At 40.8% G+C, this 21,585-nt stretch overlaps 1 protein-coding gene across 8 annotated transcripts in view; it reads left to right on the top strand.

Annotated features, from left to right (window-relative positions):
• EYA2 (EYA transcriptional coactivator and phosphatase 2) overlaps positions 1-21,585 on the top strand; it is a 160,027-nt gene that overhangs the window by 38,095 nt on the left and 100,347 nt on the right. For 7 of the 8 annotated variants that reach the window (XM_044440195.1, XM_044440198.1, XM_044440203.1 and 4 more), the window contains exon 2: positions 20,022-20,140. In XM_044440195.1, the coding sequence (XP_044296130.1) occupies positions 20,022-20,140 (119 nt within the window). Of the gene's footprint in view, positions 1-5,269; positions 5,344-20,021; positions 20,141-21,585 lie in introns of those variants that run through there. The other variant, XM_044440201.1, reaches the window with a different exon arrangement.

Below are 21,585 nucleotides of genomic sequence, written 5' to 3'. Positions count from 1 at the left end.
CTTCTGAAGGTTTGGAAGAAACAGTGATAAAATGCAAGAGAGCTCCAAGTGAAAGCCAGCACCCTCTGAACAATATACACAGTATGATGAGTGATTTACACCATAGCAAAGTTGCCTGGAAGCACCCATGATTTGGAAGTACTGAAACAAGGGCTCCCTCTCCTTGCTTTGCTTATTAAGGTACCTGACCTCTGGCTGTACATCTTTCTTTTGCAGCAGTGTCAAAAACAGAGAATAAGATGCGATTTGAAGCTTATCACTGTTCCAAGTGGCCAGCCTAGTTAAAATCATGGCACAATCCTATGAGAAGACAGAAAACGTCCTAGTGCATTCAGTATTTTGTAGTCAGTATGTTTGGTTAGAAAATGCCATGTGAACTGTGGGACAAGAGAATTTCTTAAAACAGAAGCAAAGGACAATAGGCTTACTTTTTCCCTGTGACTGTCAACAGTTGTGGAATCAGTTCTCATATTCAGCAATCATTTGACCCAGTAAAAAAGGTAACTACAATTTAATAGGGCATCTTTCTTTTTAATGCAGGTATTTATAAAAGCCATGAGCACAAGACAAAAAGCCTCTTCTTTAAAATTAGTACTTGCTATAAAATTTTATGCATAATTTAAGAGCTTTTTCCATTCAGAAATCTTTTAGTCCATTCATTCGCACTCATACAATTAATTGACCTGAGGTTTTTCAATTGGGCTATAGTAACCTTCAGATTTCTTTCCACACCAGGAATGGAGGGGAAATGAACATTTTAATTTCCAAAGAATCTACTGCTACTTCAAACTAAAGAGCAGAAAGGAATTATTTCCAAACATGGAGCAAGCCTGTCCCCCACGAGAATCCGTCACTCTGTATGTTGTGCTATCTTTGGGCAACGGAAAAAGCTTGAAATTCCATTGCAGCCATAAATATGCTCAATTGGCAGTTAACGGTGTGCATAGCAACTAGGCATTTGGTTTAGGAAAGCTTTAAGACAAACCCACAGAAAGAGAATCCCTTAAGAAGGACAAAACTATTAATAGATGGTGATGAGTAATCAGGAGAACCAGGAGCTTGCACTCCCTGCTGCCTGATCCCTCATGCAGTAATGGACTCCCACAGGCTTTTCACATTAAGAGTTGATGGATGGATGCATATATTTCAAACACTCAAGCTGAGTAAATAATACAGGATAGTAACTTCAGGGCACAGTGTCTTAACAGCCCATCATTCTGTGTATGGGCATCTTTCACTAGGAATCCCAGATAGCATCCATTGCAAAAGACATTATTTCATGTCTAATCAAAAGCACACTCCTAATGGAGCTTCGGTAAATGGGTATAGGGTTACAGCTGTAATTGTTGTATAGGCAAAACTCTTACTCTTACCTGTTGGTGCACAATCTACCTTGAGCAGAAGGATGTTTTGGCTTTCTGGGTAAACAGGACTGCCTGTTTTCTCAGCACAATTTTTGTTCTTCCCAAGGGTTCATATGTAACTCTGTTATTTTACAACTTCAAGCATGGAGCACTCAAGCCAGGTTTTGGAATTCTAATTGAAAGTGAGCTTGCACAGCACAGAATTCTACTTCTTCTAGTAACTCACCCAGCAGCTTATCCCAATTCCTTGGAGAAAAGACCACCTTATTCCAGGGCATTGTGGGTAATAACGGGATTCCATATCATTTCACTAGGGAAGAGTATTTAAAAGCCAAGCCTATAGCAAAACCAAGGCAGATGAACAATATATTTAAAAAAAAAAACCCTATGTATATCCTTAACCACTTCCATGCATTCCGTGGAATTAATGGACTTATCCACCTTACGTAAAACCTGATTTGCCTCTTTAGAGAGTGACTGCAGCAGAAAAAGCCCAGTTGTTGTCAGAAGGCAAAGGTATTGGGAGCAGGGCTGCAGTCAACTTGCGTCAGCTTTGCACAAAATGAGTTGGTCCCTAAGCCAACGTGGATATGGGCCACAAGTTACTCATGGCCAATGTGGATATGGGCCCTCCAATCATCTGTTTAACTGCACACATTTTCGTACCCCCTGCGAAAATTGCCTTGGGAAATGTTGCATAAATGGCCCATTGTGGCCATATGAACTGAAAACTGTTCCTCACTGCTGGCACAATTTTTATGGGCAAGTGTGCATGTTCAACTGCTAAGCAAATTGGTTGAAGGCATCATTGCCTAAAGCCAGGCCTCCCTTCCCTGCGGTGTGGGGAAAAAACCCTTCAGCATCAAGCTTCCTGGAAAATGTTTCACTCCGACATTTTGTTCTAGTTGATGGATCTAGTTTACTGAATTACTTGTTCTTTGTTTCTTTCTTTCTCTTAGCACTATGAAACCTTCCAGTCCACCTTCTTCCTTTTCCTGCACTCCTCTACCATAGTACAATAATCAGGGCTTTTTTTGTCATAGAACGCACCAGAACAGCGTTCCGGCACCATTTTTTCCAATGGATTTTACGAAGTGATTTTGAATCGCCTGTCGGCGTAGCAGGTCAGCAGCAACATCATTAACATAGTGCCTGCGGGCTGCTTTTGTGTCCGCGCCACCCGGCTTGGGACGCTGCTCGGCTTGGGATTGGTGTGTGTGGTTGCGCGCTGAGTGCTTACTGCTGGCGGCGACGTGAGTTCCGGCACCTTTTTTTTTTTTTTTTTTACAAAAAAAGCACTGAGAATAATAAAATAAAAATTAAGGCTTTTGTTATTGTTGCTTTCACTAGTAATACTCAAAAGACACCTGTGTAGAGTTGCAATTAACCAGAATTGATTGACTGATTTGTACTATTTTATACCACTATTAAGAAAAACCCCTCAGCAATTTCCCTATAAATATTAAAATTGCATTCAAAACAATCCAATTTCTTCTTCATCATCATCATCAGTATGGAATACATGGAAGCACCTGAGCAGTATAATGGAACAGCATGGCTAATTTAATTATGGGCCAGGGAAAGCCTGGAAAAGCAGGTGCATTTTCTGCTTTAAAAGATGCCATATTTACCATGTTGCTCAAACTCAGTAAACAGTAGTTAATTTTAATTTTAAGCCATGGTTTACAAAATAAATCAGTTTCCACTACAATAGTTAAATTAATCATGGTTTAAGCTTTACATGAAGCATTAAACTGCAATTAATCTAAAACAGAAGTGTATGTTTCTAATTTCGTTGCCGCTACATTGCAAGAGGAGAGGGATGAGGGAACAGGGGCTTGTTGCATCTCAATTTCATAGTGCTAAACGATGGTTGTATCTGTATTAGAGCTGCAGATTGTACTACCAGTCCATTAAAGATTATGTTATGGTGCAGAGTGGGAATGTCTGGGAATATATATGAGAAATGTCTGGAAAGAGGAATTAAGGTACCAAAACGTTTGGATTATAATCATTATAATGATTATAATAGCACAATAATTATAATGTGCTATTGAGGTATAATGATACAGGAGCAAAGCAAAGGAAGAAGTATATTAATTTCAGTAATGAACCACTGGGGCAGGCTTTTGTCTCTGATATTGCAAACTTCCTTAATCTTAGTATGAGTTGTTAGAATGAGTCAATAAGTATCCAACTCAGGGGATTTAGAAAGCAGGATGCTGATCTAGTCCAATTTTGAAGCATTTTTGAAGCAAATTCTAGAGCCTAGATGTGAAAGATAAAAAAAGAGCGTTGTGTTCTAAGGCGGAACTGGAGATGCAGTCTGGCATGGGTTTATTCTGTGCAGAAAATAATATGAAACTCTTAGTCATTAAGAAAAATAAATGTAAACACATGGAAATATTTTTCTACTGTATAATTTGCTTGTATTATCTCAAGAAATACTATTTTTTATCATTTGTGCACCAATAAGGGCTTAGAAACTGCATTTTCATAGAAACAGAATCATAGGTATGAAGGGGCCAAGAAGGCCACTGAGCGCAGGACGCCACTTACACCATCCTGCTCAGATCACTGCCTATCTTCTTCTTAAATGCCTTTAGTGTGGAAGAGCACACCACCTCTCTTGGGCAGCTGGTTCTGCTGTCATTTGCTCTTACAGTTAAGAAGTTCTTCCTTGTGTCTCGCCAGCACCTGGTGTACTGTAGTTTAAGTTCATTGTTTCATGTCCTACCATCTGGGATGAGTGAGAAGAGGTCTTTGCTTTCTTCTTTGTGACATCCTTTGAGGTACCTGTACAGTGCTACAATGTCTCCTTGTAGCCTTCTCTTCCCAAGGCTGAACAGGCCTAGTTCTTTCAGCCTCTTGTCATAAGACTTATTTTCCAGGCTCTGTATCGTCTTTGTTGCCTTCCTCTGAACCCTTTCCAGATTATTAGTATCCTTTTTAAACCTGGGTGCCCAAAAGACTGAATGCTGTACTCCAGGTCAGTTCTAACTAATGCAGAGGGGAGTTGAAGGGAATGAATCCTTCTCTTTTTTTGGAAGTGCTCTCTCTATTTATGCACCCCAAAATAGTGTTTGCCTTTTTTGCAGCTGCATCACACTGCTGGCTCATATTTACCTTGTTGCTTACAACTACTTCAAGGTCCCTTTCACTTCGCTACTGTTGAGCCAAGTATTCCCCCTCTCTCCCTCTGACTCTCTCTTTTTGGACTAGGTCAAGGACTTGGCATTTGTCCCTGTTGCATTTCATTCTGTATTTTTCTGCCTCAATTTCAAACTTTCTTCTTTTTGTCTTCCAAGATGTTAGCTATTCCACCTAGTTTAATTTTTCAGGATGATTAATAACAAATTTTGCATAGTTTGCAAAACCCCAAACTACATGCTAGAAACCCTTGAAATATATGCTTGCATATATTTCCAGAGATATGCACAACTTGTAGGTTTTGACAATTTTAGCAGCAGATATTTATTTTTATTTTTAAAAGCACAGGTCTTTAGAACTGCCCTGAAAATGATATTTTATTGATATGTTTGTCTGTCACTTTGAGACTCCTGCTGTGGAATAGGAAGTGAGATATAAATAAAACTGCCAATTAGTTATTTTGGATCCAGACTTTGTCATGCTTAGATTAGATGCACTGAAATCCATGGCCACCTTATTCATAACTAACGGAAGTCCACTGATTTCAGTGGGTGTGCGAGAAGCAGGAACACGTCCGGATCCAACCCATTAAAAACAGTATTGTTAGCCTGAAAGGGGCCTCAGTGAAGAATGTGTGGTTTCCATAGCAGCATTTCTAGCACTGCGGCTACAGTGGTAGAAATTCTGTTTTCTCGCCTACAAAAACAAGTTTGGTGTGTTTTGAAGAGTGTTGTAATTTTTCCCTTGTTTCTTTCTTTTTATAAGGGTGAAATAGGGGAGCAGTGTGCCCTCTCTGTGGGACTGGTGAACTGTGTTTCTTCCAGAATAGGTAAATACAATCCTCTTGGATTGTTACTCTTCCACACAAGACTGAAGCTTTCCACAGCTAATACCACTAGTTAGTTTGCTTACTAACTGATTTCCTTGACTTCTTTTATAACATACATCAGAAGAAGAAGTTTTAAGGGGAGAAACAGCTGAAATTGGGGCAAAATCAATCAGATTCTTGATTTAGTGTCACCAGGCTAGTCTTTGCTACCACTTCCATGGGGTTTCCGATTACCCAGAGAAGTCAATGAAGCTGGTTCTTCTGTCAACAGGTGGGAGTGGGTGAAAAATAAGAAGGTACCAGGGAAAATGCAACGTGAGCACCATTATCACCTTATAGATGGTGAAAGTTACGGGGTTTCTGTGTGGCTGCATGGAGAAATAGTTTCCTCACACACACATCTGAGTGTGTGGTAGCCGCAGGAAAACTGTTGCTGATAACTTCTGGGGAGGAACTACATCAATGAAATTAAGTTACATGTACAGAGGCAAATTTAGGAAAAAATACTATTGCTTAAATAGAAATATATCTCACCATAGTGAAAAATACTGTGATCAGGTTACCCATCTGCTTGATCAGGCAGCTGTCTGAGGGATCTCAGGATGATCAACTTCAAGGCTGCTGTTCTCCCTTCTGATGGTCCTTTATCATTATGCTAACGTTAAACTGGTCAGCCCTTCCAGTAGCAAATGCCTTCAACCAGAGGATGCTCCTCTGTAAGGCATGGAACAATACCGCTGATTCCATTGACATGCATAGGGACTGGCTTTTGAGCAATCACCACAAAGCAGATACATACTGATTAGCACTGGTATGCCAAAAGTTGAAACCTGCACATGCTGGAGGATGTGTGTTTTTACTCAGTCATGTGTTTTCTTTCCTTCTTGTGGCTGCTTTACATCAGGATGTTTATGTGATTCAACTGCACCTACCTGTTTCTCATCAACCTCCACAAACAAGACTCTGAAATCACTTGTTTTGGTTACAGGTGATGCAAGGGTTGTAACATCTGAAATGCGAGCCAATTTGACATTCCAATCTGTTGGTGAACAAATTCATGAGAAGTTTCTTTGTTTCCGGACTTGAATATCTCTTCGTGTATGGCTGTGCTTACTGTGTGTGGTATAGATATTTCCTCTTTTGGCTTTCTTCATCTCCTTCCCGTTTTATTGGGCGGTGCTTTTTTGTAAATTCTTGTAAAAAATGAGGAGACCTAGAGATCGTGAAAGACTGCACACTTTTTGTGTGTTGAGTTCTTTTGGCCAGCACAGCTATCTTTGGTTTCTGTTTCCTTTAGTAGTGTTGAAATGGTGCTGATCCGGAAGGCTTGTTAAAAGCACGGGAAGAAGCTGCAAAATGTTGCTAGGCAGATGCTTTGTCTTTCAGCCAAGATATCCTATATCTGTAGCTTCTGCATCAGGAACAGGCATCCATACTTGGAAGGGAAGAGAATGAAGTCGAACAGATAAGGTTCATTGAAGTTCATTGTGAAAAAAGAACTAAACTGCTGTACAAAGATGTTGGAACTGTATCTGCTATTTCTTTTTTAAAATTTTGAATCTATTTTTCATTATCAGTGCAGTACCAGAAATAAATGATGGCATTAAAAAGTGTCCATTTTTTTCTTTACTGAATTACTAAGTGTCGTGTTAAGAGGAAAGAACTGAAACTAATTCCTTCTTGTAGTCCTAGCAGTCATATTTTTTAAGAAGGTCAGAGACATGGTGTCCTTCCTTTCTGCTCGATTTTGTCATCAGCAAAAATGTATTGCCTTAATGTTACTCTTCTCATTTTTTTATTGGCCTCTTTTATTTATTACATAATACTGGTATTATGATGGGTACCACTTGGTGATTTAGGATTTATTTTTTTCTGTTTCTTACTATTGTAGAATCTAGCTTACTCGAAGCTTAAAAGAATCGGAATCTACTACTTACCCTGAGGCCTGAACACAGCATTAACAAAGAAGTTATCAAATCCAAAAATCTGATGGAGCTTTACATTTGGTCATGTCAGCAGCAGACAGCTAGTGTTCAGGAGTATAAACAGTCTGTGGAACTATGCCTGGAGGGTCACCTTGGAAAAAAAATCATTTTGCAGTCTGTAATAAACTGCCAGTCTTGCAAAAGGAGCATTTACGCCATCCAAGAGGGGGAAGGATGTTTTGATTTTGTTTTTTTAAGAAAGCCACAGCTTCTAGAGAATGCATGGCAGGCAGATTCGTGCTTTACATTACAAATATTTGCTGTGCACACTCTGGTAGGGGAATAGGCATAGCTCAGCAGCAGAGAATATGCTTTGCATGTAAAAGGTATAGCTGGGAAAGACCCTGTCCCGAAACCCTGGCAAATCACTTCTAATCACTGTGTAGACCAAGAATGAGTAACTGGTTGCACTCCACATGTTGCTGGACTCCAAGCCCCATCAGCCCTGGCCTCCCTGGCCAAAGGTCAAGGATGATAGGGGTTGCAGTTGAGTAACATCTGGAAGGCAACAGGTTAACCATCCTTAATGTAGACAAGGCTTGTACTCAGGTGACTTGTGCTCAAGTTTGGTTCTTTCCACCTGAATTAGATTTTTCCCCTGGTCCATTTTGGAAACTTCAGATTTGGATCTTTTCCCCAGGTGGATTGCATTGGCTCTTGCTTTACCAAAGCAGATAATGCATCCCTTCAAGCTGTAGCAACTATAAAGCTGTGGGATTTTTGTATCAACTGCAGTTTAATATATCTGCACATGCAAAATTAACTTTATTCTATTCAGAAATCCAGATTTTAAAATAAGGAAGAAAACGTGTGTTTGGCAGACTTGGGTGGACAGGATGATTTTTACCTAGTTTGCTGGTACTGAATTTTTTTATTTGTGTGTTTATTTTGCCATTCTCTGCTTTGCAGACTAAATATAAATTGTCAGCTATGGCCGCATAACAATATATGCAGCTGGAACTGCTGTTAGGGTCGAGGCTTGGTCTGGCTTCAGAGCTGCCTGTGTTATTGGCCTGAGTATTGACTGAGGCCAAAAAGGTACATCAGCCAACCATCTATGTGCATAAAGACTTATATCAGTAAATAAACATGGGTCTCAAGCAAGAATGGAATAATAAACTAGAACACCCCCTATTGCCTAACCGATGGAGTGCATGATTGTTATCTATTTCACAAGGGATTACAGATCTCAGGCTAGACTTAATTCAGCCAAAGAATGATGTTCTTGTTGGATACCACAACATCTCTTTAATAAGGGTTTGATAAAATTAGCCAATTGTTGGCAGTGTAATCCCTCTAATGCTTCTTTTCTATGTATGTTTTAGCAGTGGCCAATAGCAGCTTCCTTTTGGGAAGAGGTAATAATTTGGATAAATTTTATGATGGAAATTCTTTAATATTTAAGGCTATACCTGTGCTTTTGAATGACTTACCCATCTAGAATCTAAAACATTAATATAAATATATTTTTCACACCCTTTTGACAGCTAAAAGTCTAATATTACAACACTGGAAGGATAAATAGCCTCTGCTAATTCATACAGTGGATGAAGAATTTAATTAAACTTTTGTTTTTTAAATGGGTGGTCTTTAGGCATAACTCACAAATGGATAAATATATGGATAGCTAGGGTGTCTTTGTCAAATTATTGTTCGTAATTAGTATATTTTGTATATACTATATTGAGGTATAGGTATACACAGAAGGGGACAGCAGAGAATGAGGTGGCTAGATGGAGTCACTGAAGCAGTCGGTGTGAGCTTGGGTGGACTCCAGGGGATGGTGGAGGACAGGAAGGCCTGGAGGAATGTTGTCCATGGGGTCGTGGTGGGTCGGACGCGACTTTGCGACTAGCAACAACAATACACAATATAAATATAACCAGTGTGGTGGATCTTTTTCTTTTCTTAAACATTGTTCAGGTATTATGATTTAATACTATTGTAAATTATTGTACATAAATTATTTATCTATCCTTTTTAATGGTATACTTTGGTTGTTTTTTAGTGTGCAATGCAAAATCAATGACAAGTAGTAACTAGTCTTCCTTGACCAGAGGCCTTCTATCTCTGTCAGACTATAACTCCCATAATTCCCAGCCCATGGCCATGCTGCGCTTCAGACAGTATTAAGCTACATGGACCAGTGTTAAATTTATGTTAATATCTATGTTATATCTTTGTCTTCCTGTATTCCAGTGGTTCTCCTTGGCTACAATTCCCGTATGTCCTCCATTGTGTGTCCCATTTATTCATATACTTTATATCCTAAACATGTTTTGGGAATTATAAAAAAGTGTTCCCAGCATTTGGTGGGAAGAGGGATGCAAGTGTGCCATTCATCAGTGATGTTGGGGAACCCTTTTTCTTTAACCTAAGTGAGGGTGCTTGTTGTACACACAGCCTTTACCTTCTTAAGAAAGAACAGCCTGAAGCTCCCGGGAGTGTCTGCAGTTCATTTGCATCTGAGAGGTGTCTGGGATTACATATGCACATCAGTTCCCATGGTAATGTGGTTTCCATCATCTCTGCTTCATCTTTCCTTTCTCATCACACATCCCGGCCACTCCTGCAAGCAAAAACCCCTTCCTTACTCTATTGCTTCCTTTGGACCTCAGGAGCCTTCTCCTGAGCTTTTGAGGTGGGTTCTATCTCTCATTTATTATATTTCTATCCCACCGTTTTTTACTTTCTAGGGACTCAAGATAGTTTTAATAACTGTCCTCTTCCTCTCAGTCTTATCCTCACAACAGTGGAATTATAAATGGAATTATAAATAAACAAACAACAACTGGTCTATGAGGTGGGTTGGGCTGAGAGTCTGTGACTGGCCTAAAATCATTCAGTGAGCTCCATGGATGAAGCTCAGTCTCCTGGGTCCCACTCTCAGCCATTACACCACAGTAGCTCTTCCCTCTCCTGGGGGTAGCTGCATCTCTGCAGCACTTCCTAGCCACTCCAACCCCCAAAATAATTATTATGAAATCTTAATGAACACTTCTGCTGTGATTGCCCCTTCTCCCTCCATGCACTTACCTGTTTTCTTCCTTGGAGGTGGAAACATCTCTTGACCAACAGGAATAAGCCAGGTGATGACACCTGCATTGCAAAGGAGTTCAGGGTGGCAGAGAACAGGTGGCTGAGTGGCCACTTCTGTAAGCTGCTGTTTTGCCAATGGCAATATAGAGAACTTGGATCTGTGTGGCTGGAGAAGTCACAGTGAAGCATGGAAACCTTAGAACAGACTGTTGAGTTTCTCTATGGGAAACTGATGGTACCATGCAGAAATGCCACAACTAGGCCCAAATGACACAACAGACCAAAAAGGGTAAGACATCACCATGGTTTCTTGTGACTTGTGAAATCAGTCCTCAAAGGTCTTCTAATTCAACCTCCTTCCAATAAAGGAAATCCATTGTTACACCATTCTTGATAGGCCTCCAGCCAGCCTGTTTGACAACTTCAACAAAGGAGAGTCTCTTTTGAATCAGCTTGTATCATACTGAGGCTTTCCATAATGCTTACTCACAAACCCTGCATTGGCTTTTGAACCTGTTGGTTCAGGTCCAGCCCTAGAGCAACAGAAAACAAAGTCATCCCATTACCTATGTGATAATCTATAGACGATCCTATCACCTCTTAATTATCTCTGCTCCAGCACACTCAATTCCTACTATATGAGGGTTTCCTCAAAGGACTTGTTCATGTAATCTTCGTCGCCATCATATGGACATGTTCCAGTTTGTCAATATCCTCCTTAAATTTTGTGCTCAGGCCTGAACACAATATTCCAGGTGAGCTCTAACTGAAGCAGAATGGAGTGTCACCATCCATTCTTCCTTGTTGCAAGGGAGTATTATCCTTTTTAGCTGCCACATTGCACTGCTGGCTCATGTTAGTTTTACCATTATTCATTTGTAATGGGATAGTCCATCTGGTGTTTTGTGGTTTTGCTTAAAGAAGAATTTAGGGAATGCATAAAAAGTACATGTTAAGCTGGAACTTTTTTTTTAAAGTGGGTTTTGCATAGGGGTTTGTTTTTTCATTTTGATTTTTTTTTTTTGCCTACTTAAAAGGATATCCTCCAAAGAATATAACAGTATCATTTCTAGTAAATTGTTACATTTGTTTAGAACCAATATTAGTTCAGCAAAAAACAAGTAAATATCCAGTGTGTGATTCTTTCCAGTTTTGTTTTGGGAGGCATAGGAACTAGAACTAGCAAGCTAGGATAGCATGGCCAAAAGGTTACTTTTTTTTAAGCTGCCTATAGTTTCCAAGTTTTCCACTCAACTGGATTAGTGCAATCCTACACTTACCCCTTTAGAAGTAGGTCTGAAGTACGGAGCTGCATGGGTATAAGATTGTAAGCCTAGCAGTATTTCAGTTTTGCAGTATTTAGCTTCTGTCAAGACAGTAGCATTTTCTGGTATAGTCAGTGTGCTATCCCATGGTGCAAGATGCTCTCTGGAGGTCAAAGTCCTAGCTCTGAGGTGAGAGCTTGGGAAGAGAGCTGGGACTCCACATCTAAGTGATCCCCTTCCACTTTTATAGCTAGCATGGATCTTTCTCTGCCAACCAGTGCGCTGAGGTTCTAATACTGATCTCAGAGGTGCTATTGAAAGATGGAGAAGGAAAGGTTGAGACTTTACCAGTAAACGGTCATCCCAGCAGGACCTCAACTTGTCTTCCTCTGGATCAGGTGCAAGAGACTTTAATTGCCAAAATTAGCCATCTGTTGCAAAGTGGGAGAAGTTTTCCTGATTCAACAGGATACCAATAATCCTCTGAGTTTGGAGCATTATGGGCGGCCACCCTGGATCATGCTACAGGAAACAAAGCCAAAAGAGCACCACAAAATTGCCTCTGCTGGTCAATCAACCTACTGAATAAGGCGTGCAGTTTACTGGTTGGGCTGGAATTTTAAGAGCTGGCACCTTGTGCAGATTTTGAGATATCCTTGCAAAGGAACAGTATGTAAACTATTGTATATCCAAACCTATGGATTTGAGGGTTTAAAAATGTTTAGCTTGGCTTCCTTTTCCATTCAAAATTACTGGAGAGAAATAGCAAGTCCGAATCTGTTCCTTATTTGACATGGTTATGAGTATCTTTTGTCTTTGTTGGAGATCATTGCTCCCAATACAGCAACTTAATGGAAAGAGGGGCTCTAAATGCATGACATTTGGATTGGTTTTAGTTTGTCTTATGAAATAAAAGCTAAATAGCTCTTCCTGATATTGGTCTAGTCAACATGAAGTCATAACAAGGGCAAATGCAAACATTTTTTCTGTTGATGTAACTACTTGCCTGCGGGAGTTCAGCTAGGAGGTCTTCAAGCAGGTTCTGGACAGCCACGTATTAGGGGTGTTCTTTCTTTGGATTTCCTGCATCAGGCACAGGGTTGAATGGCCTTCAGAGGCTCCTCAGGAAATCCCTTACTTGTTGCATTGTGTTTTATCATGATGGATGCAGCTGAAACCAGAGGGTGTCACTCATTTCAGCATTTTATGTGGTTTGAAAGAGGGAGAAGTATACTGAGAGTTGTAAACTGACATTCTGGAGGGTACCAGGCTGGAGAAAGATGGTATACACATACTGTTCTTTTCTCCCATACTTATTCTGTTTGTTTGTTTGTTTTGTTAATAGATTATAAAGCAAAACCCTTCGAAATGGGATTGATCTCTGCAGCATGAATCCTCTTTCAACTAGTTTCAGATCTTAAGTTTATCTAAATTTTGCACCATTATTAATGTGAAAAATTAGGGCAGTGGAGGGAGGCAATAGACCATTGGTCTTACATATGTCTTCAATGAACCTAATTCAGTTCTCCTTTAGGTGTTACAGAGATCCATAGTTTAAGGTTGTTAATGTTTGCACTCAGTCATGTTGCTTAATTGTTCAAGGCAGTCTTTCCCTGTCTTGCATGAAATTCTTGGATAATTAACTCCCATCATCCCCAGTAAAATACTCTGAAGATGGTCCATTGAACAGCACTGGCACACAGAACAGCTGGTTTTATTGGATGAAGCTAAATCAAAGGCAACACCAAGCCTGTTAAACTTCTCTGGGGAAGGGTACACATTTTTAATCTCTGGTTGTGGGGATGAATCTACACAGTATCAGCTGCAACTACACTGGTCGCTTCAAAGAGGTACAGCTCTACTGCTCAGGGGACATTGTTCCGTGCATTGTGCACATTGGAGCAATGGAATATATTTTCCTGCCCTTTTTCAATGCTTGCGACTTAGAAAAGGTGGATTATTACCTGTCTATATTACACTTAGAGGAACTCAGTTATATCAGGCAATGAAAGAAAAATGTTATCTGAATTATTTAAGATATTGTGGAATTGGAATATAAACCATTGCTACATGTATAAACAAATTTGGAAAACCATGTAAACAAAGTATATTCAGTTTTCCAGATGAGTCAAAAGATAAGCATTAACATTGAGAATTGTCTTTATTCTGGTACCAAGCACTGGAAATACAAAAATTATTTTAGGATATATCACTGAACAAGCAATGGAAAGCGGTAGGAAAATGGTTCTCTTCCTATAAGGCATCATGTGATGAGTCTGTCTACTGCAAGTAGCAGGTCTCAGAAAATCAGGCTGACTCACACTGTAGCCAGACGAGGGACTTGGCAAGGTTGCCTTATAGAGATCCTTAGCTTCAGAACAGGCTGTAATTCTAGGGGTGAAGCTTTTTTCCAGGCATGGAGACAGAGTAATGGGAAAACTTTACATGTTTGCAGTTAAATTTACAAGAGTCCTACATATGCATGCTTGCAAAATTCTGACTTCGGACCTGTTCAAGTTTGCAGTGGCTGCAGCTATGTCTTTGCACCCGAAGCCAATTTCACCTGGATTGTTTTATATATGGAACAGGGAACTTGTGGCCCTCTGGGTGTTGCTGAACTACAACCCCTTTCATTCCTCACAACTGGCATGGTGGATGGGGCTGATAGAACTTGCAGCTCATCAACCACACATTTCCTACCCCTACAGTATATAAAAGAATCAGGGCATGTATTAGTACAACTCAGATGATTTCATGTATGGCCAATAAAATGTTGCATATTGTAGGTCGACCTTTAGTGATGATATGATGGGATGTTTTACTAGTCCTGCAAAGTTCTAAAATGTTTGCGGGGAGACTCAAAGTTCGGGGCTCCTGGGTTTAATTTCCAGTTCTGTTGTTGACTCTCAGTGTGACCTGGGACAAGGTACTTCAATACTTAATTCTAGAGCCAGAGGCTAATAACTTTGTACTTGCATATAAATGATGTAGCTTAGTGAATCTAAATGAAACTAGATAGCAAAGTGAATCTGAATTCAATTAACTGCAGACATAATTGTTTGCAAGGGGATGTGCTCATACCTGCCACTTTAAATTTAGGCAACTTCTGCCTACTCGATGTTAATTTTCATGTTGACTGAAATCACTGAAGTTCATGCTTTGACTCATTTTTCTCAAGTCACAGCATTTCATCAGTGTGTCTGATTCTGCTAACAGATCTCTGATTTCATGTTGTAATCATAACATTTCAAGGCACCGAACAGACAGCCCAAAATCTTATTTCCCCTTGTGTCTACAGCTCTGGTCATATATGACAGCATACAGAATGCGGCACACAGTTTAATGATTCATTATTTAATGTCTTCTTTAAATATATTTTATGCTTAGGGATTCAGGAAGACCGTATTTGAGCTGACTTACATGTAGACGAAAGGTTTTTGCCCTCTTACCTGGAGTCCAATAGGGCTTATTTCCAATCAAGTGTAGGAATGGGATATTGATTATATAAGTCATTCAATATTTTTGTAACAACTATAAAGTATTAACTTTATCACAGAGATTTATTTGAAAGCAGAGGCAGATGGGGTTAACCTTTCCTCCATGCTAAATTAGGGTGTAGCTTGGTGGGGGAAAACAGCTGGGGAAAGGCTTCACAGCCCTACTTCATGCCACTATGCTCCATGCACAACTTTTCTGTATATAAAAGATTACAAGCATGCATTTTTATAAAGTGATTACAGTCCCCCTGCTCTGACTTTGTACTGGCCATATACATAGCAGTGTTAGACTATCAGTCACTGCCTTAATATTCACACGCAGGAACAGAAGAAGCTGCCTTAACAAAGTCAATCTATTTGTCCAACTGGATGACTGTTGGCTGCAATGACTAGCCAAGGTTTTGACAAGTTTTTCTCAGCCCTGTCTCACAGTCCTAGGAATTAAACTCAGGACCATCTTTTCCATGCATGGGACGTGTTAAACAGCTAAGCCTCCGCGAAAGGGCCCGCACTTGTGCACATAGAAAATTTATTTCAACTTGTTTGGAAGGCTTGCAAAAGGACATTCACCATGGCTTTCACATTCTGCATTCAGGCCATATCCTCAAGTAACAGGAGCAACTCCTAATGCCTTCCCAATTGCACTTAGCAGCAACTGGGAAGCTCATTCTGTTTGGCTGGTGTAGGGACAGCAAAATGCGTAGGCACCTCTCCCAAACAAATGGCTTTGTTCTTGCTAATTTACTCTCCCTCTCTCTGTATTCTCCATGGCTGTTGCTATGCCATCTGTTACCTTTCTACTCCTGAATGTTAGATCTTTATCTCTGACTATAGGTAGTTGTCTGACGCTTAGGTAGCTGAACAAAAGCCCACAGGAGTAAATAGAAAGGTGAGCTGGTTCAGGCCCCAACTTGGAACCTTCCATATGCTTCTAATCCGTTAGCAACAGTGGGAGCCTTTTGAAGTCGCTCCCCTCCCTCTCCTACTTCCTCTACTGCCCAGCTGTCATCTCCTGCGTTCTGCTCCCTGACACAGTTGTGGATCACTCTTTTAAAAGCATAGTCATGCTTTGCCTTAATGCTGTAGCCCCGGGGGACACGGCGTGACGACAGGGCTAACAAATGGTGCAATCTGCTCTGTACAGCTGTGAAAAAGAAAATGGGGCTGGGGGAGACAATCCCTGTCTAGCTCTTTTCCTGTTCAGCCTGTATTGGGCCCATCTCTGCCACTGCAGTCGATTCTGGTTTATTTGGCCACGCAAAGCAGAGATTCCCCCTAGAATTTATTCATTTGATTTGCATGCAACAACTGGGAGACTTGAAGAAGAAAATACTGTCCAGTCTTCATTCGAACTAGGCATACTCAGGGGTACTCAGTTACTCAGAGCTCATCTAGAAAATACAGAGTGAAATGTGAACAGCCTTTTAGTGTGTGCCAAGTGACTGCTCTTCCTCGTCGAATAAATAGAAAAATGCAGCGCATACCTGAGCTTTGGGCAGGGTGGGTGGAACAGGGTTTCCAGGGCAGTTCTGTACCTTCATCAGAAATTATCCCTGGCCACACTTGTGAATAGATCCTGAGCTGACATTTTAGGTGCTGCTTTGAAACTGAAGCACAGGCCCAGTGGAGGCGTGTGCCCTCGCATCCACCTGCTCACACCATAGAACACAAGGCCAGTTGTGTCATGCATGGTCTTGTAGTGTAGAAAAGATCTCTGGGTCAGTGCACAAGAACAAGGTGCTTCCACATGGATGGCTCCTAGTGGTAACAAACAGAATTGTTTAGCTATTCTGTTTTTGTTTTTCTTAGCAGGTTTTTTTTCCTGGTAACAAAAAGCGTAGAAACTCTAGTGGGAAAACACAAACGGGCTACCAAGGAAAGACTGTGTTAACTGGAGCCCCAGAAAATGCCGTGATGTGTCACAATTGCACAGCAAATGCCTTATCTGAGAGTATCCCAAGAAACTTGTTGCAACTGACAATATACTGGAGTCTGTCCTAACAAACGATGCAACAAGATGGCATAACAGGCAGGCGGTGCGATGAGAAGCCACTGACTGAGTTTTCCCCAGAGCGTCTCGTGTGGTGGCGGCTGCCATTCTGAAAATGTGGGCCATGGTGGGAGAGGCACTTGTGGCAAGCAGGGCAATGCCCTGAATTTTGTTGTCTTCCTCACTGCCACCCTCTTGTTTCTATCCTTGGATTGCTCGCTAAGTTGTGTGTTCACTCACACATAAGAGGTTAAGAATAATACAAAAACATAGAAACAGAGCGAATCAGAAGGGGTCTCTCAGGCCATCTAGTCTGACCCCCAGCTCCAGCCAGAACAGATTTAGTTTTACAGATGAAAACAGAAAAAAACACTCAGGTGCTGGCTAAACTTATAAATGGTTTAACTGTTTACATGCCCAGAGGAGCTAAGTCCTCTGCCTCCATGAATGAATCTGAACCCTTCTGTAGATGTTTTCCCTTTTTCTTTCCAACCCAGATAGTAGTCAAACTCCCACTCACATCTCTGCTTCTTGCCCATATTCTGAGCACTGCTATTGCCTCTGCCTCCTCTGGAAGCAAGAGGTAGCAAGCCCACCTTTGGGAGTTTGCATGTATCAGCAAGCTATGGTGTGCCCCTTCCATAGCTTGAATATTAAACATGGTTGCTGCCGCTGCATGGAGAAATTCACCAACAGCGGTGTCTTGTTACACATGAACCAACCCAGAGTATTGGACCCGAGCCAGGACATGTGATGCAGAGAAAGGGCTGAAACTATTTGCCTTCCTCACTGCATCCCATCACCAAATGCATGACTTAAGAACATAGGCAAAACCATGCTGGATGAGACCAACGGTCCATCTAATTCAGTGTTGTCTTCACATAGAGGCAAATTGCTGCTTCCAAGATCACTCAAGCAGGATATGAGTACAACACCTCCTGCCCAAGCTCTCCAGTAACTTGTGTACACGGGCATCATGCCTCTGACACTAGAGGTAGTCCATAGCCATCAAGACTAAGCTGTTGATAATCTTCACCTCCATTAATGTATCAATCCATTTTTAAAGCAATCCAAATTGGTCATCATCACTATTTCCTAAGGCAGTAAATTCCATAGATTAACTATGTGCTATGTGAAGAATGCTTCCTTTTATCTGTCCTCAAGTTATTACCATAACTCAAAAGAACATCACCACTGAAATTTCACCAGCCTGTTCCTAGTAGATAAGACAGACAACCTTGCAATTTATTTGCAGAAGTTTCCATATTCCTTGTTCAAATATTAGCTGAGATTTTCTTGCAGTAACCTTGTAGAAAGCATGTTTGCTGTTTGTATTTGCTGGCATCAGTAAATCTTTTATTTCATAGTAAACCACCTGCACCGTGTTGATGTAGTGGCCAGGTTCCCACTGAACCTTGCATTGATTGCCTTTATCGGAGCTTTAGAAACCAAACAAACTTGAAGCGTCAGTATAACCTGACATTTTGCAAGTGTCAAGCAATGATTAACAGTAGTTTGGTGCAATCCCATGATTATAAGTCATTTATTGATACTTTTAAAATGAGAATTCCAGTGCATTGCAGAAATTATACAAATAAAATTTCCAGTTACAGGGAGACCACAGAAGGCCCTTCTCTTCCTGGTCTTTTGTGATAACCCTGTTAGTGACTGTTTTTAGATAAGCAAGATTAGAGGGGGCCTTGTCTAAAGTGGGGGAGGGAGGTTTGAGGTTGTATGAAGCTTATGGATTTCATTCAAGGCCCCCTTTTCTGTCTCATTTTCTCTTAAGAGCTAATACATATATATTAGCTCTGGCTATATTAATATGTTCGATTTAGAGGCTCTGATATTTTACAGTTGTTTTGCAATAAAAATACTAAACCGGATAGCTAATATGCATGAACCAGTGTAGAGTCTGTAGATTTAAGCAAATATTTCAAGAATATCTCAGTGCTCCCAGTTTCATAAAGTGCTTGATGCTACTGCAGAGATCACAACTGGTGGTCCCCAATCCAAATATAACTATCAAGTGTACTGGGCAACATCTGGACCCCATTTACTAATTTAGAGAGAGAGGAAGCATTTATGGAGGGAGCAATGGCTAGGACCATGAGACTTCAGCAAACCTGCACAGGGAAGCTGACTGATACCACGCTGCATTGTTCTTACATGATCCTCAAATTGCACCATCAAGTAAATCTAATCGTTGATTAGGAGCTGCTATGTTTGGAATTATGCTTGGCAAAGATGAAATGACAATGCATATCAAGCAATTTTGGAAGTCTCTTCTGTGGGATTTGCTTATCAAAGTGCCTGATGAAAGCAATCTGAAGTTTTTCAGTGAAGAAGGATCTAATACATTTGACAACAGTCCTATAAAAAGTTTGGGGCACTGAAATCCCATTGACTTCAATTATTTTTGAGCAAACTACAAGCAGGATTGCTTCTATTAGATTAATTGGACCTAGCCTAGCTAAAAGTGTATTTCTTCCTTGAAATCTCCCACAATCTTGTTTCAGACGTTACTATAACTCAGAGCCTTCTCCGATGTTACTGTGAGCATTGGAAGGTGATGGTAATAGTGAATTGCATTGCTCATTCTTTTAAGAAATACATAAATGTAATCTTCTGATGGTAAAATCTAGGATGAGCAGGAAAACATTCAATCATATGGTTGTAATCTCCAAGGAAAGCAAATGCTTGGTTTTTAATTCAGCATTTTCCCTTTGATGAAAACTTTTTTGTGAATGTTGTTTATGTAGAATTTATATGAAGCCTGGGTTTAGATAATCAACTTTAATATTTGTACTCCTAGGGAAAAAGGTGGAATCATTAGCAAGTGTGCATAATTAATGAATAAATTATCTGGGTCCCCCCCCCCCCCCGCTTTGTTTTCCTCCAGGTATAAGGAAATGCTAGATCTAGTGATCTCACCCAGCCTGACTGTAAATAGAGAACACCCTGACATTCAGAAGCTTAACCTTTCTAACACTTATGCCACGATTCCAGATGACATAGAAGGTAAGCCGACAATTCTTGTTCATGGCGTATTAACTTTAGATGCCTAACTGCAGGTCTGAATGTAAGTGGAAAAAGCAGGTCAAGCAGGCATGTGGCCTAGGCATGTATGAATTAGTAGTTCGGAGCTTTTCTCTTAAATGCATCCAACAAACCTAATTATTTCTCGATGGCTGTATTGATATTCTAGAGATTATTTCCACTTCTGTGGTTCCCCTTTTTTTAGATGACAAAGGTATTTGGAAGATGCAGGAGCAAGGTGATAGAATGTAAGCTGTGCATGCAGAAGGCTTTAGTTTCAAGCCTCCCCCCCCCCCCCCCCGTGGCATTACCTGTTTAAAGACGCTCTGGTAGCAGGCTGATGTGGGGGTGGCAAAAGCAGTGTCCAACACACTACAATGCTACTATTCAGGACTGACAGTTCTGAGGCTGAGATACCATCGCTCTGATACGATTTGTTTTCTGTGCTACTTTTGCCTGCTTCTCCCTTTTTGAAGTACATAATGGAAAGGAGGGCTTTCATTTTGGAGGGCTTTCATTCAAAGCATCACCATAAGTTGGGGACGACTTGATCGTAACAATTGAAAAGGATGGATAACATGGCTGAAGAAGGGTTTTAGTGTCAAAACAGCTGGCTTTGAACAGTGGATAGACAAGCTGCAAGGCACTTTCCCAGTTAATTGTGTAAGATGTGAATCAGCCTCTCCTGATGGCAGAGTGGCTTGTGATCATTTTCTCCCTGCTATCATTCTTTGCAAATTTAGTATCAGCATAAGAAAATTAGCTCATGAACACAGAAAGCAAATTACGATCACATCTCTGGTACTAAATGGCTCCTGACGTTTGTATGCATGGGGTGACCCTGTTTTCAAAAGATGCTAAATATTTTACTTTCTCTTCATGAAATTCTGCCCTAACGTTTGTAAAGAGATACTGAGGGTGCATCTGCACACATACACAAACAAGTAGATTTCCTCCAATTTAATCCCTCTCACTACAAGTCTTTAGATTACTGTGTCAGGATGTATGTGTGTGAGTGAGAGAGGGAAGGAGGGAGTGAGAGAGAGGGAGGGGGCAAGCATGCATTTTGACTGTAATGCACACTCATGCAAATGCATGCACACTGGCACAAACATACCTGTGCAGTGCTTCATTACCATCTGCACCTGTTACTGCCTCCCCGTTGTCAAATGTTTCTGACTATGTTTGCCATTGTGAGATCTTGGATGCACACTTATTACAGGCTCTGCCTTGAGCAGTGTGTGCTTCAGACCAGGCTGAGGGGATGCTCAGGCAGTACTCTTTGGAGCAACCCCTGTTTATCTGTGAAATGCTGGAGGGTGTCCAAATGCTGCTGCTTTAATTTGGCTTTTTTAAAGACTAGCAAGGAGATGCTGACGCTGTTGTTATCATAGCTGAGTGCTTATTTTGCCCGCTCGCCCCCCCCC

This window comes from Varanus komodoensis, unplaced genomic scaffold, assembly GCF_004798865.1.
Source record: "Varanus komodoensis strain SLA01 unplaced genomic scaffold, ASM479886v1 scaffold37, whole genome shotgun sequence".
Classification (NCBI taxonomy): Eukaryota; Metazoa; Chordata; class Lepidosauria; order Squamata; family Varanidae; genus Varanus; species Varanus komodoensis.
This window is presented reverse-complemented; position numbering and strand designations above follow the sequence as displayed.